General features: G+C 46.9%; 1 protein-coding gene across 1 annotated transcript; it reads right to left on the bottom strand.

Moving 5' to 3' along the window:
* Nucleotides 1-5754: 5754 nt before the first annotated feature.
* On the bottom strand, nucleotides 5755-14993 carry SLC46A2 (solute carrier family 46 member 2). The gene is made up of 4 exons (XM_063081503.1): nucleotides 13865-14993; nucleotides 12456-12539; nucleotides 11894-12050; nucleotides 5755-5812 (listed from the first exon to the last, which is right to left on the bottom strand). The coding sequence occupies exons 1-4, from the start codon at nucleotides 14991-14993 to the stop codon at nucleotides 5755-5757; spliced, it is 1428 nt and encodes a 475-aa protein (XP_062937573.1).
* Between the last annotated feature and the right edge of the window lie 426 nt (nucleotides 14994-15419).

Below are 15419 nucleotides of genomic sequence, written 5' to 3'. Positions count from 1 at the left end.
TGGTTTTTTAATTCACTGAATAACCCAGAAACCCTATTTTTCACCAACCCACCTTGTAGGTTGTCAGCTCTTTGTTTTAAGGATGTCTGGTCTCTCCCCTGCTGCATGTATCAGAGTGTGTGTCTGCATTAGGAAAGGATGGGGGGTGGGGCTTTGTTGCCGGGGAGGGGTTGACTGTTCTTTCTTCATGGTATGTGTTTAAAATGCATCCTGGGCATGACTGTCTAACCCTTTCTGTGGGTTAGAAAATGTGGCAGGAAAATGTTATCCAGGTAGTTTTTACTACCGTAGGTAGTCTGTAAATAAGTGCTTTAAAAAAATAACAAACCAATATGATATTTGTCTCGTATATAAATATTCTCTGTATTTAGCACTTGAAAATCAACAAATCCAGAATTTTAAAATGCCACAGACTGTTAAAGCCTAACTCTACTCTTTGAGAATTTGTCAACACCCACTAATATGCCTTATTCTTCAACTAGTGTTTTTAGAATTCTGGGTAGAAAGAGTTTTACAAATGTAATCAGTTGTTCAGCTTAAATAATAGAGCTCTAACATAGTCCTCAGTCCTCTTAAAGAAACACAAGAAAGTGAGGGTCATAATTAAGGTTGCCTTTGGGGAAGAGAAAACTAAGTATCGCTATTGCCAAATGCTATTTTTGATAATATAAGGAAACACAGGGACCACAAACCTTTTCGTTTGTTTGTTTTAGTGTGAAAGATTAATTTAGTGCCTTTTGGCATACTTTTGATGGCAGAACATATGGTATCAGCATCGACAAATCATGTAGATACAAAGAACTCTATAATATGACAATACTAAAGGTTTACCCTGATTCTGCAGAACAGCTTTTTAACATACTGGGGGGGCCTCAGAGCAGCATGTTTCAGATAGAAATTCTCCACAGGTTGAAATGCCAAAAACACAAAACACATTCTGTTGACTCATGCAATTTAGTCTGTCAAGCAGAGCTTTTACTATTAAACCCAGTGACGAAGAGTTGTGCCTGCTTCTTTCTCAGGAGCACCGCCCTGTCACTGGGTGAATCGGGGCTCTCCGTAGACTGGGTCACAGCAGGTGACAGCTGCCAACACCCCTGGTGGACAGGCTTGTTCACAGTCTTAGGCTGACCCTTCAGTCAGAAATGATACTGGAGGAAGCGAAGGAAAATTGCTTTTTTCCTCAATGTACAAATGGGGAGAGGGGCAAGTAGGTTGCAAGCAACACTGCGAATCAGCGTGATGAAGCGGTGGTTGTGTGAGCCGCGCCGTCATCGACTAACCAGCGTCTCTGAACAGTCAGCACCGTTCACCTGGACATCCCCAGGTTTGGTCCTGTGCCCTCGATTCCCTGTGCATTGTACTTCTAGGTGCCGGTTCCCTGCATCTCTGTGAGCTGGGAACGCATCGGGAGATGATGTACATCTGACATATTCCCACGAAATAAACTGCCAGTGAACTTTCTAATGTGCATTTTCACTGTTAAAGAAGAGATAAAATTTTTGCTTAGGACATGTCCGAATTATGGACCATATTTCTTATTTTTAGAAATCATTCTTTATGTTTAAAATTTTAAAGGAAAAAACCTTCTGAGGTATTTACCAATGAAGTCCTCCTGTACGTGTTAATCATTTCTCTATGCTGCCATGAAGCCAAAACAGAAGCTGTGAAAAAAAATGGCTTGAATGTGTTGATAAGAAAATGATTTACAGATCAAGTCCTTGTTTCATGAAGCTACCAGACTTTGAAAGGAATGTCACCTTTTCTTGTTATGGAACCCAGAGATTGTAAAATGGGGGGAGAAAAGTTGTTGAATTTTTGATGCTGGCATGAGGTTTTTGTCCACTTTTTCTCACATATCTGTGTATAAAAAATTGTTTGTTGTTTACTATGGGATTAGTATTACATTTGGAGGTAAACAAAAGAATTTGTATTGCTTGATAAACTATTAGCTTGTAAATTTTAAAAAGTTTCTTTACCTCAATTAACTTAAAGTAACGGACCAATAAACCTATAAAAGATGCTTTCTTTACTTTGATTCATGTTCTCATTTATACCTTTTCATGAATTGGAAAACATGCATGCCTCTTTTTCTGTTTTCTTATTTTCTGTGAACACACATCAGTTGGCCTGCAAGAATCAGGATATACAGAGAAACAGGAAATACATATTTCATATATATATGAACTATTTTTATTCTTCTTCACTTCTTTATAGACCCATCCTCAATGAACTCTGTCCTACGTCTTGCAGGTCAGCAGCAATTTAGGGAGATAAAGAAACTACGTATTGTAATAACCGTCACGGTTGGTAGGCAGGCTGACAGCCAGCCTGACAGCCAGCCCAGGTATTACATGAAAGATTTCTTCCTGTTCCATCCCATGACCAAGCACAACCTGGGTCAGGGCTAGTCATTCCTGATGTTTTGGCCTGCTATGATTTTCAAAGAATTTGTAAGGAAGAAATATCTGTGGTTTATTAGAGTGTGTTGCAAGTTAGAGTCCAGAGTGCTCAGTTAGGCTTAGCTGATGCTGGCAGTGCATTGGACTTAAGTGGACCTTAAATGGTGCTGAGCTTGGCTTACTGGTGGTAGACATCATTAATCTAAGACTGCAATCATATAAAGTGAGGAAGCAAGGTGGAATACGAGAGAGAGAGATTTGGGATCAAATCACAGCTTTTCCTAGCTATATGGCTTTAGGCAAGTCACAGCTCCTTGAACGTTGAGAATTATGATCTTTGAAATGAAGACAAGCCTTCCCCATAGGGCGGCCGCTAGGACTAGCAACAATGTGTATGAACCACCCAAGTGTCTGGTGGGTACTCACTATATGATAGCCCTTATGGAAAGACTCTTGCTATTGTTTAAATATGGCCAATTTAAATATTAAGGATATTCCCATAACAATCCTTTCTGAATGCTTTGCCTTTTTTTTTTTTTTTTTTTTTTTTTTTAAGCGGGATATATGTTTTTTCCTATTTTAAGGAAGACGATGGAGATAGGATGCTGGTCAGACCGAAGACCTGAGGAATAGATAGGAACAGTTTGAAAAAATTGTGGCAAGAAGGGACAGAGGGAGGTGCAAATGAGCAGCTGGATTTAAGAGACTTCTGTGGTGAGGGGAGAGGCTCAGAGATGACTTGGAGATTGCCAGCCTGGGAGCTGGGGGTGATGCCATTAACTGAAATCAGTCAGGAGAGAAATATAAAAGATGGGTAGGCTTAGGTGGTAGGGTGGGAGAAGAAGAATTTGGTTTGGATTTATGTTTTAGGAAATCCAGGTGGAGATGTTGACGACTATTGGAAGTAGAGTTCAGAGTCCGTGGGAGTAGAGCAGATTACTTGGGAAGAGAATCAAGGAAGGGACTTTGGGGCCTCAAGAATTAAGGATGCAGGGAGAGGAGGAGGACTCAGGGAAAGTTCTTAAGGAGAAAAAGTCAGGCCCCATAGGTTAGAATGGTGATTCTTGAGGGCTTGTGAAAACACCATTTGATGGGCCCCACTCCTGGAGTTTGATTTGGGAGGGGCCCCAGAATGTGCATTTCTGACAGATTGCCAGGTAATGCTGATGCTGCTGGTCTAAGAACCACAGGTTAAGAGCATCTGTTAGAAGAAATGGTAGCCCAGGAGAGCCGAAAATGTTTGAAACTGCTAACCTGCTGACAGGTGGGGTTGAAAAGGAGCTTTTCAACTTGGACTTCGTGAGTGCAGCTCAGGCTAAAACCCACAAGTTTGTAGCAGGGTCAAGGTGGACAAATAAGGAAATTTCTTTAAACGTTAAGAGCAAACACTTCAGGGGCAGGAATGGAGAAGCCAGTGGTTAGATTTGTTCAGGTTGGGGAACTGGGCAGGGGTTGGGGTGGAGGGCAAGGAGAGAGCATATTGGTGAGTTTGGAGAGTCAGGTGTGGCCTTTCGTGAACTCACCTTCCCATCCCACCTGCTCTGCTCGTGCTGCCTGTCTCCGTGAGGGGCTCTGCCTTCACCCCAGCTGCCTGAACTCCACATCTGAATCTTTCTTGCTTTCATCTGCCTCACCCTCTATAGTCCACCTGTGGCCAACTCCTACTGACCTCCAGCTCCCAAATGTTTCTCCATGTCCGTTCACCTTGCTTCATGCTCATAGCTTCTTCCCCAGTGTCAGTCACCATCAGCCTTCATATGGTTTACTGCGAGGGTCTCTAGCTGGTCTCTTTGCTGCAGGTCTTGCTCATTCTTCCCACCTATTCATTCTCCTCAGTGCTGCCAGAGTGCTCTTTCTAAGATGCAAGTGTAGGCGTACCGTGTTCCTGCTTAAAATCTTCCAACAGCTATCCTCATTACTCTAATGCTTTTTTTTTTCTTTTGAAAGGCTGTTTTACCTTGTCCCTCCTTCCTGTTCCAGCCTCACCTCTCTATCGCTTCTCCTTTGACACCTGTCCCTCCCTCCTTTGCTCCCTTCATATTGAAGTCCCATATCTTCACCTCCAGGCCTGCCAACATGTTCCTTCTGCCTGGAATGTTCCCCAACATCTGGCATCGGTAACTCCTACTTAGCCTTCCAGTATTCACATAGATTCACTTCTGGGAAGCCTGCTCTCCCAAACATGAGTAACATGCTCCCTTATGTTAGTGTTTACTATAGGAAACTTCACCGCCTGCTGTCCTGTCTGCTCCATGTGTTAGACAATGCTCTCTGCCAGGGTCGGAACAGTCATATCTTGTTCTCACTGTATCTTGGCACCTACCGTGGTGCTGGGACCTTAGTAGATGTGCCATCAAATTTTGTTCATTCCCTGCAAGAGGATTAGAGATACAAACTGTGAGCCCAAATGCCCTGAGACTCAAATGCTCTTTCTAGCTTTTTCTGTAGTTATAGTGGGAATCTGACCTGAAAAGAAGGAGTCACACACATACATACTATGAATGTTGATTTTATTAGGAGTTGAATCTGCTTTTATATATGTCAGTAAAATAGGCTATAAAAATAAGTACCTCAATATAAAGGGGCTCTTAGCATATTTCCTCTCCCCTCACACCACCCCCTTCGGGAAGCGTTGTTGACTAGAAAGTATTCACTTGAATATTCCACTGAAGAAAGTCTTTGGTATTTGCTTCTTACAAGCAGCAAGGACAACAACACTACCCTGAAGCCAAGGGCCTGAGCTCCATTGCTGTCCTGAGTGTTCACAGCTAACAAGGCCTCAGGGAAGAAAGCTAACCTTTTTTTCAAGGTTTTGTTTTAATTTTAAAGATACTGTTCATGCAAAACTGTTGGCAGTTCTTACATAACATCCCTTCCACACATTCCCCTGAGGCTGTTGACAGTGCAAGCCCTTGGTGGAGTTCTCCTATGGGACTTCAGGCACAGCACCCAGGTGACTCATCAGTCGTATCTTGGAGCCCTCACGACAATCCTGGGAAGACAGGGGGCTGGCTGGTGGCAGCAGGAGCGGGAAGCCCCTCAGAGCGCATGGACGGCTGAGTCACCACGTGCCTGTAACCCTTGCGAGCTCACGCCCTGCTGCCCGCAGAACCTAACCTCCGCCTAACAGGGCGTCTGAAAGCTGAGAAAGTTCTTCCATCACCAGGAAAGTGCTTTTCCCCACCCACCAGGGAACCCTGAGCCAGAGCAGGTCATTCTGAGGCCAACTCTGGCTGGAACTTGGGTTTCTTGGGCAGTGGGTTGCTTTGGTCACCAGTTCCCCAGTCCCTTCTTTTGTCTTCAAGGGGGTCCGGCCATTGCTGGTGTTTTCAACTCCCATAGGGCAGCGCCTTCATCTCTCTGTGATGTCTCCATATTGCGACCATGGGACTTGTTTATAGGCCACGATGCTGAAAGTATTAACAATAGAGAGTTAAAAGAGAACAACTGGGATGGGCAAAGGGTGGCCTTTTCCTCCCACCAATGTGTACGTCAGGGAGGTCTCTAGCCACCTTATCACTGATAGACTGAGCCCATAGCCATCACGGCAGCAGAATGCCACGCTGAGTGGAGAGGGCCCAAGGGAACTTCTCTCACTTCCAGTTCCGTGAGGATGACCTCCTTCCTCTTTCCCATAACATCATGAGCCCTTTGCAGCTCTGATTTCCTTTTCCTGGAATCCTTTTCCCTCTCATTTCTGCCTGATGGTGAACTCCCACGTGTATCTCAAGATCAAGATTAGCCCTGGCTAATCCCAAGCAGCATCAGCTGCCTCACCTGCCTTTCCATAGCCCCTTTCTCTCTCCCATAAATCACCTTTACATTGTTTAGAAATATTTGTAAATAAATGAATGCATAGCATATAGGAGCTCTGAATTGAAGTCTTGGATCTGTGTGCTTTGGCATGTCCTTCAACCTCTGCGGCCTGTGGCCTTCCCATCTGTTTGAGCTCTAGGAACCTCAGCTTCTAAGCTAGAGCACAGCTCTTCTTGATGGATGCACAACACCTGGAGCTTAAATCCCAAGTCTAAGGAAAAGGTTTGTAGCAACTTCCTAACACTCTGATTTCCCACCTTCCGTGAGTCTCCAGGCCCTACAGGAGGGGCACTTACTGTACTTAAAAGAAAACTCATTGTATTACAAGGCTGGCAAGTGGAGAGCTAAGACCTGGAGGCAGCTGGCACAGGCCCACATGTACTCAGCTTGCAACCCTGACTCCAGAATGAACCCTACTGTGAATGCTGCAGCACAGCTGCGTGCGGATGGCCAACTCCTGACTCCCTGGGCAGCCAATAGGCAGCTCTGGGATGTGTGGGTGGTCTGTGGTGCCACTCCTTTTTCACAAAGCATCCATTCATTAAACAAGAGCTTTCTGAGGACTTTGTGTGCTAGCCTCTCTGCTGGGCACAGGATACATGGTGAGCCAAAGAGCCATGGTCTCTCTCCTCAGGGAGCTGACAGTCTAGGGGGCAAGCATATCAAACAGACAATCACTAAATAATCATCAACTGTCATGCTATGAGCAAAAATATAAGAAGCTCTGGGAGCATATACTGGAAGGATCTAATTTAGATCAAGAAGGGTTAGGAAAATCCTATCTGAGAAAATGGTGTCTAAGTTAAGATAGCGACTAGTTGGATTAAGGAAGAGGTGTGGCTGAGGAAGGGGGAAAGCAGGAGAGGAGGCTACTGTGACTGAAGCATAAATGGTGGGGGAGGGGGGTGGGTGCGGGAACAGGAGGCTGGAGAGGTTGGCAAGGCCAGATTATGCAGGACCTTGTTGTCCATGGTGAGACGTTTGGATTTTATCCTAAGAGCAATGAAAGCCAGAGCTTTGAGCAGATGACATGATCTGATTTACACTTTAAGGCAATTGCTGTGGCCACCTGGTGGAGAGAGGATGGGAAGGGAACAGGAGTGGATGTGGGGATACGGTGCAGAGGCTAACTGTTGTCCAGATGCTTTGGACTAGGGGTAGTAGCAGTAGAGGTAAAAATAAAAAGATGAGTTTGAGGCACATTTTGGAGGTAGAGTCAATGAGGCCTGATGGATTGGAGGTGGGTGGAGATGAAGAAGATGGAGGATACTGGAGACTCTCAGGTTTCTACCCTGGGTGGGTGGTCGTGCCGTTTAACGAGATGGGAAAGACGAGTGAGAGTAGGTTTAGGAGGGCATCAAGAAGCCAATTTTGGATGTTTGAACGGTAATTTAAAGTTGTGGACATACTTCAGATTGCTTAGAGAATATCAAGTGAGAATATCAAGCCCAGAGCAGAAGCAATCAGAGAGGCAGGAAAAAAGCCAGGAGAGCGACTTGTTATAAAAGCCATGTGACTAATACTCCTGAGGAAAAGGTGGTCAACGGCGTTTGGGGCTGCTGAGAAATACGTGACATGAGGATTGGAGCGTGTCCACTGATTCAGCTACGAAGAAGTCATTGGTGGCCTTGATGAGAGCAGCTCCGGTGGAGTTGAGAGGGGGAAATTAGACTGGAGTGGTTTGAAAAGTGAATGGGAGGTGCGGAGGCGAGACAGCCTTTGGAGACCTTGGCTATGAGAAGTAGGAGAGAGGGTGCTAGATCATGTGTCAGTCCTGGTAGGAAGAGTTCAGGAGAGAGAGTGGTCGAGCAGTGGAGCGAGCTCTCTACGTTAGGTGGGAGAGGCGGCACCCAAATGCCAGGTGACTTTTCTGAGAAGCAATGGCAGGGGGTGGGTAAGAGAGACTGCCTGGTTTCAAATCCTGTCTCTGACACTTACTAGCTGTGTACCCTTCAGCAAGTTACCTAATACCTCTGAGACTCTGTTTCCTCATCTGCAAAATGGGGATAATAATAGTCATTACCACAGAGGATTGTTGGGGAAGATTAAATTAGTTAAAATATATAAAATATTTAAACCAGTGCCTGGCACACAGTAAGGGCTATTTAAGTGTTTGCTATTATTATCATTTTTAAAAAGGTAGAAGAATAAGATAGATGTAAATGAATGTAGGTTTGTAGATTGGAGAAGATGAGATCATTCTCTTCTGATGACTTCTAATTTCTCTAGGAAGCACGAGGCATTAGCTGAGCGTGTATGTCGGAAGGGGTTGGGGGAGAGGGTTGCAGATGGGCAGAACCACACAATTACTTCCACAGCATCTCCCTGTTGTATGTAAAGAGCAAGTAGGAGAGGGCAGGTTCTCACACTAGCATGATATCGGTTCACTTTGGTACCAGGAAGAGGGGTAGTCACTGCCCCTTGGGACTGCAAATAGGCTGTTTGCAGCTCTGGCCAAGGGACCTCCGCTGGCATCAAGGGGGAGGATGCAGACTGTGACCTGGTCCAAGCTTCTGCCCTTCAAGTTCTCTTCTGCTCTGACATGCCTTCTGGGTGTTTATCTCATTGGAATGTAGCTTTTCTTTCTGTGGTTAGAAAGCTCTACTGGTCTTTCCTGTTGTTCTCACTTAATGATTAATGTGTTGACCCAAGGAGGGAAACTGAGGCATGGCTTAAACAACAAAGAGTTTACTTGAGCCAATATGACTGACTGCAGCCCCAGAAGATACCTCCAAGCTACCCTGAGAAGTGCTCCGAGGTTACAAACAGAGCTTCGGTATTTTAATAATCACAAAAAGGGGAGGCAGAAGGAAAGGACAGGGACCAACCCCTTAATCAGGCTTTACATTGGTTGTCCAGCATGGCATGAGTTAGTGACAGGTTAATGGTTACATCTTGCTCTTTGAACAAATGCTAAATCCACAAGTATTAGTCACACCATCTGTTTCAACACTCTCTAGGTTAATTTACAGCTCTATGAGCCGAAACCATGTTTGGGTCTAAGCCTAAAGTGAACTGTTTAGCAATATTCCAGCATGTGGGGATGTGACTACTGCTACGTGCTGACCTCCCAGGGACCTGGGAATTTAGCTGACCCCAGTTATTGATGCTAGAGTAATTTCCAATTTATTAATGGTACTGCCCTGGTCTCTTCTAGCTGTAAGAATTTGTGAGGATCTTATTTACTTAAAAGACTTTGTGAAAGGGAGAGTTAATGGAGATACTCCCTTTATAGCAGAGGTTCTCAATCTTGGTTGTACATTCAAAAAGTCTGGAAAGCTTTTAAAAATTCCTATGCCCAGGCTGCACCCCAGATCAACTGAGTCAGAATTTCTGGGGGTGGAATCCTGACAAGCAGTAATTTTGAAACCTTTCCTGGTGATCCCATTGTACAGAGAACTTGGCTTTGTTTACAGATATGTCTCTCTACTACTAAATGTCTATAAGAGGGAACAATTAGCAATTACTTAAGTGCCTAATTTGCATAAGCACTCAGTCAATTGCCTACTTGATTTTTTCAAGATTTTTTCCCCTTCCTCTCTGATATAAGATCATAAAGACCCTCTACCACTAATTAAGATTCCCGCTTGGATTATATGACTGAGTTCAAGTGCATGTTATACAGTACATTGGGGTGAGATGTCACGGGCAGGATACCTGCTTCGTGTGCCCTAAAGTCTCTTAGTGAAGGCAAAGCATCCTACTTAGCACACAAAGCAGATGAAACTGTAGAAAGCAACCAATTATTGAATTTTCTCATTTTCATTTATTTATGTCTTTATGACACACATTAACTAGTAAGACTTGTTATATTTGGTTGTTTTTTGGTTTTTGGTTAGGTTAAGGAGACTATTTCAAACTGCCAATGAAATAGGACTGGATAATTTTTTTTTTTTTTTTTTTTTTTTAAAAAGATGACGGGTAAGGGGATCTTAACCCTTGACTTGGTGTTGTCAGCACCACGCTCAGCCAGTGAGCAAACCGGCCATCCGTATATGGGATCCGAACCCGGGGCCTTGGTGTTATCAGCACCGCACTCTCCCGAGTGAGCCACGGGCGGGCCCCAAGACTGGATAATTTTTAAGTGGGCAAAACTACCCATCCATTACTCACTTGGCCAAAGAGCTGGGACTCCTGAGAAGTTTGCATTGCATGCTAGCTCTTGCCAAGTCAGTCCAACCCATTTCATCCAAGACTCACAAGAAAACAGGTGCACATGAAAAGCCCTAAGGGTTGGACAGTTTGAGGACAGATCTCGTTCAGCCCCACACCTCGGGAAATGAGAGCTGGTCATGCCTGCTGCTTGTACAAATTCTCTCAGCTGTTTCATCTTCCTATCTTATTTTTTCAACTATGAAATAAAGCAAAGAGCCTTAATGATGGCTCCTGTCCCAGGAGGCTCAACATTCTATGCAGGCAGGACCTATATTATGATGTGATGTAAGAGTTCCAAAAAAGGGCTTTATTACCATCCACTTCCTGTCCCTTCCAACCTGCCCTCAATTATTTTCTATTCTGCTGCCTGTAACGCCACCATTACTGATATGTATATCTCTCATGTGCTACCAGGCAGGTCCCTTTAAAATGCAAATCTATACTTAATATAGTTATGCTGTGGATATATATATTCCTTTTTCTTCTGGCAGCACCCATACAAGCATGAGAGACCTTCATGTCAGGGGAAGGGGTAAAAGGGCCTAACAGTCTAAAGCTGTGCTGTGCAATATGGGAACCACTAGCCACATGGGGCTACTGAACACTTGAAATGCAATTAGTCCAAATTCAAATGTACCATAAGCATAAAATACACACCACATTTCAAAGACTTAGTTTTAAAAAATGTATATATCATTGATTATAATTTTATAAATTGATTACATGTTGAGATGATACTTTGGGTATCAAACAAGTTATTAAAATTAATTTCACCTGTCACTTTTATATTTTGGCTACTAGAAAATTTAAAATCACACGTATGACTTGCCTATGTGGCTTGTACTGTATTTCTATTGGACAGGGCTGGCCAAAGACAAAACTGTTCCATGCTCTCTTTCCATTTTGTTGATGCCTTAGGCTAGTGCTCTTGCCACGGGACCAGGGTGCCTTTCCTTTGCTTCACTAGCCTGTTATCTCCCAGACTTGAGTACTCTTACAAATGAGACAACTCCCCCAGAGATGTCAAGGGAATTGCCCGAGGCCCTGGAGGGGAGCTCACGCAGTCCAGTAGCCAGGAGATTCTGGTGGTACTGAGCACACAGCCCTTGGAGGGCACAGAGAAGAAATAGTCTCTTAAGTATGGTAGGAGGACTCTCATGTAAAGGAAGCTAAACAAAAGAGGTCTGAATGGTTCAAGAGGGTTTCTAATCCTAGCCTCTGATTATTAGGACCTACATGAAGCTCCTATAAATAAATTGTCATTACAAAACTGCCAGGAAGTGAGCCAGCTGGTTAGAGCCCTCTGTTCATTACTTGCGATTTTGGGGAATTCCCAAATTGCCAGATTATTAGTTTGGGAGAGCAGGGGGCCTTTTTCTTTGTGACAGAGCCTCCTCAGAAGCCACTGCATAAATGCTGAAAATAAATAATCCTACAATGGTGGGCTAGAGATGGCCCAACATTCCTTGACCTAAGCACCAGGGCCCCAGTGCAAACAGCAGACACTGTTTCAGGCTTACCCAATTGGGACGATGGCCAGGAAGGAGAGAAAGGAGGAGAGGGCAAAGCAGGTGCCCACGAACTGGTCCATGGTGAGCTGATATATCTTGTTATACAACGTGGATGTCACCACCCCAGTCAGAGTCAGGGACAGCTGCAGTATGACGAACACCTTTCCTGTGGATGGGACAGAGGTTACCAAAATAATACTGCCGTTCTTTTCTTATTCCCACTAGCTGAGTCTCTGGGAAGCTTTTAGGGGACCCCTTGATCTTCCAAGGACTCCCTATCAGTCTTCATGACTAAATTCACTAGGAATTCTGCCTTCATCTAATTGGATCTTCCTGAGGCCTGTATATGATGGTGTCTTTCTGTGGCTGTGGCTTTTCAGTGACTGACTTTCTCAGTCTTTCCCATTCTCTTGTTTTCACCCCCTCTGACCTGAATGGAAACCAGTGTGCTCCTAGTGTATTGGAGGATGCTTCTGGAACTCTCTCATGTGCCTTCTGCAGGTCTGTGCCTCACGTTGAGCAGCTGTGAACCAACCAGGGCAGAAATCCTGGAGAGATTCCTTCCACTCACCATAAGAGGAACCCTTTATGAGTTTGGACATGGCTGATCGGATGGTTGTGATGGGGATGAGGGCAAACAGCATGACGGCTCGAGCTGTAAAGAGATCACACAAGAACACTCCTCACTGTAGCCCAGCCTTGGCCAAGGAGGAAATGAGAATAAAGCAAAAGCCTCACTTAGACTCCCCCTCCCCACAGGCTGTGCATGGCTTGACCGGGAAGCAGTAATTTCTCTGATGGCAGACTAGAGCCCTCCCTGCACCAGACTAATTCTCTGAGCTGTATGTGCTGCATGCCAATCTGCAAGGTGGCAGGACACAGTTGGCATGGTGACATATGGTGAAGGACGTCTCTGTTCGCAGAGTTAAATGTTTCCTAGGGAAGTGAAACTGGTGCCACCGAAGCAAGGCCCCTCTCTTTGCCTCCCCAAGAGAGAAGTGTCTGTCTTCAGGAGACCATCCTAGGAGCTTTGGCAAACTGTCTCCAGAAATGCGTCCCAGTAACACATTGAGTATCCAGATGCAGGGGGGTGGAGGGGTGGGAGGGGGAGGATGGGGCAGGGAGAGGTAGGTAGAGGTGGTGGAAAGGGAAGGGGTGATGGGCACTCTGGACTTTGCACGTGGCCTGTTTCATTGGTAACTGTCCAGAGGTAATCTTGCCATTTTGTTAGGTGTTTTTCTGAGCTGTGTGACCTGGACCAAAGACAGCCTCTGGTAACTGTCTGGGGTTGTTCTGATATATTAGCCACTAGGCACATGTGGCTATTTAAATTAATCAAAATGAAATAAAATTTACAATTCTGTTCTTTAGTTGCACTAGCCGCATTTCAAGTGCTCAATAGCCATATGTGGCTAGTGGCTACTGTATCTGATAGAATAGACATAGACCATTTCCAACCTTGTAGAAAGTTCTATCAGAGCTCTCTGCTTTGTGGTTGTCTGACCTGTGTCCCCAGACGGAAACTTCATTCTGCTTCCTTGAGGGAATTTATTACAGTGGTTGCAAAAGGCATTTATTGAGAATTGTTATGCATTTTTTAAAAAGCCCTTGGTTGGTCCCAAATGATTTTAATTAAGGGATTTTAGCTGGATTACTTAATGTTATATCCCTTTAAAATTGAGGAGAAGAAACCTAACCCTGTTTCCCCATTCAAGGCTATCCTGAAGCCTCCCCTCCTGTCTCCAGGCTCCACTGATCTCACCTCCTAGAGCCACAGTCCCCATTCTGGTAACATTTCAACCAACAATACAGATAATACACAGTACAATACAGATAAATTCAAGTGTACATACTCCAGTCTCCCTTGTACCTCCTAGGTAGCATGTTCAATCCCAGGTGCCAAGCTGGGACACCTAGACCACAACATCCCTGACACAGGGGACCAGCAAAGTTGTGCCTCCCCAAGAATGCCAGACTCACCAATGTAGAACATGTATGTCTCTTTCACAAATGCCAAGAGGAGGGCTCCTGACCCAAAGGAGACCATGCCAATCATGATCATGGTGGTGTCCTGGAAGCAGCGGGAGAAGACCAGGACGCCCAGGAAGCTGGTGATGAAGATGGTGTACCCTGCAGCCATCCCGTAGCCTACTTGCACTTGGTTCCAACTGAGAGGCTCCCGCAGCACAAAAAGGGGCATCACATCCACTGTGCCCACCACTGCCAGGTCATATATGATGGCCCCTACAAAGAGCAGGGCAATGATGGATTTGGGGGGCTTTGCTTTCCCCGGGGATGGAGGTTGCCCCACTACACTCTGCTTGTCTAACTGATCAGGATCCAGATTGCGATATGTGCCCACCATGCCGGACATGCTATCCACGGTGGGGAGCTCCTTGCCGGGCTTGGCCGCCAACTCAGGGACCTTCAGCACAAAGAGGCTGTAGAAAAGGGCAAAAGTGGCACAGCTCACGCTGCAGGCCGTCAGCACCAGGCCCTGCCCAGAGTGCCCAGCCATCTGCTTGAAGAGATGCCCGGAGACCATGCTCCCGCAGAACCCCGCCAAGCCCATGATCAGGTCAATAAGGATGAGGCGCACAGAGCGGCGACCCTCGGAGGAGCCGAGGGATCCCAGCGCCATGACCCCCGACCAGAAGGCGGAGAAGCCGCCGCACAGCCCGTTCAGCGCCGCCGCCCCGTACAGCACCTCCACCGGCCAGTCCAGCAGCACCTTGAGCAGCAGCGCGAGGCGCGACAGCAGGAAGCCCAGCAGCGCCACGCAGATGGAGATCTTGCGGTGGTGGCGGTCGCTGAGCCAGCCCAGCCCGTAGGCGGACAGCAGGGGCGTCAGGCCCACCACCAGGTTGTAGACGATGTAGAAATTGGAGATGGCCCTCTGCTGTTGGTCCTCTAGAGCCCCGCGGGGCGACGGGCTGGCGCTGTGGTTGGAGAGGCCGCCGGCTCCGAAAGACGCCTTCACCACGAGGAGTAGCCCCGCGTCGTACAGCGAGGAGGCCACCTGGGTCGAGGCCACCACGGGCTCGATCCAGGTCCTCATCTGGAAGCGAGGCGGGTGGCCCCTGCACGGGCAGGTGACCCCAGGGCCCATGTGACCTCTCAGATGCGGGATGGAGCGGCTTTCTGGCTGCACGAGCGGGGAGATGCCCCCAAATTCGGCTGCTGCGGAGGGACAGGGCTCAGCCCCGGGCGCGCGTGTGCCCGGTGCGTCCGGCGCGCTCAGGAGAGGGGCGAGCGGAGCCGGGACGCGGAGCGTGTGCGACCGCAGCCAGTCCAGCTGCCGAGTGACCTCCCCGGCTCCGGCCACTCCTCCCCAGGCAGGAAAAGGCCGCTCTCCGCCCCCGCCCCCGCCCCCGCCGGCCCGGCTTCGCTGGCCACCGCCCAGGAAAGCCGGGAACCAGGAGCGCACGGCGACTCTCCGCTCCGCGCCCCCACCTCCTGGCTGCCGCGTCATGCGGTTCCTGCGACCGCGGCCGCCTGACCAGGGCCGAATTGCCCCACAGCCAGGCGTGCCCGG

The sequence above is a fragment of the Cynocephalus volans genome, chromosome 17 (assembly GCF_027409185.1).
Source record: "Cynocephalus volans isolate mCynVol1 chromosome 17, mCynVol1.pri, whole genome shotgun sequence".
In the NCBI taxonomy this organism is placed as follows: domain Eukaryota; kingdom Metazoa; phylum Chordata; class Mammalia; order Dermoptera; family Cynocephalidae; genus Cynocephalus; species Cynocephalus volans.
The sequence above is the reverse complement of the archived record's forward strand: the minus strand, read 5'-3'. Positions and strand labels throughout refer to the sequence as shown.

Excerpts from the sequence above, each read along its gene's own strand:
- SLC46A2 (XM_063081503.1), bottom strand. The coding sequence starts at position 14,993 with ATGGGCCCTGGGGTCACCTGCCCGTGCAGGGGCCACCCGCCTCGCTTC. Across the intron at positions 12,540-13,864 it reads GACATACATGTTCTACATTG|CTCGAGCCGTCATGCTGTTT; the intron begins GTGAGTCTGGCA and ends ATCTCTTTACAG. Across the intron at positions 5,813-11,893 it reads CTGGCCATCGTCCCAATTGG|CATCGTGGCCTATAAACAAG; the intron begins GTAAGCCTGAAA and ends TAATACTTTCAG.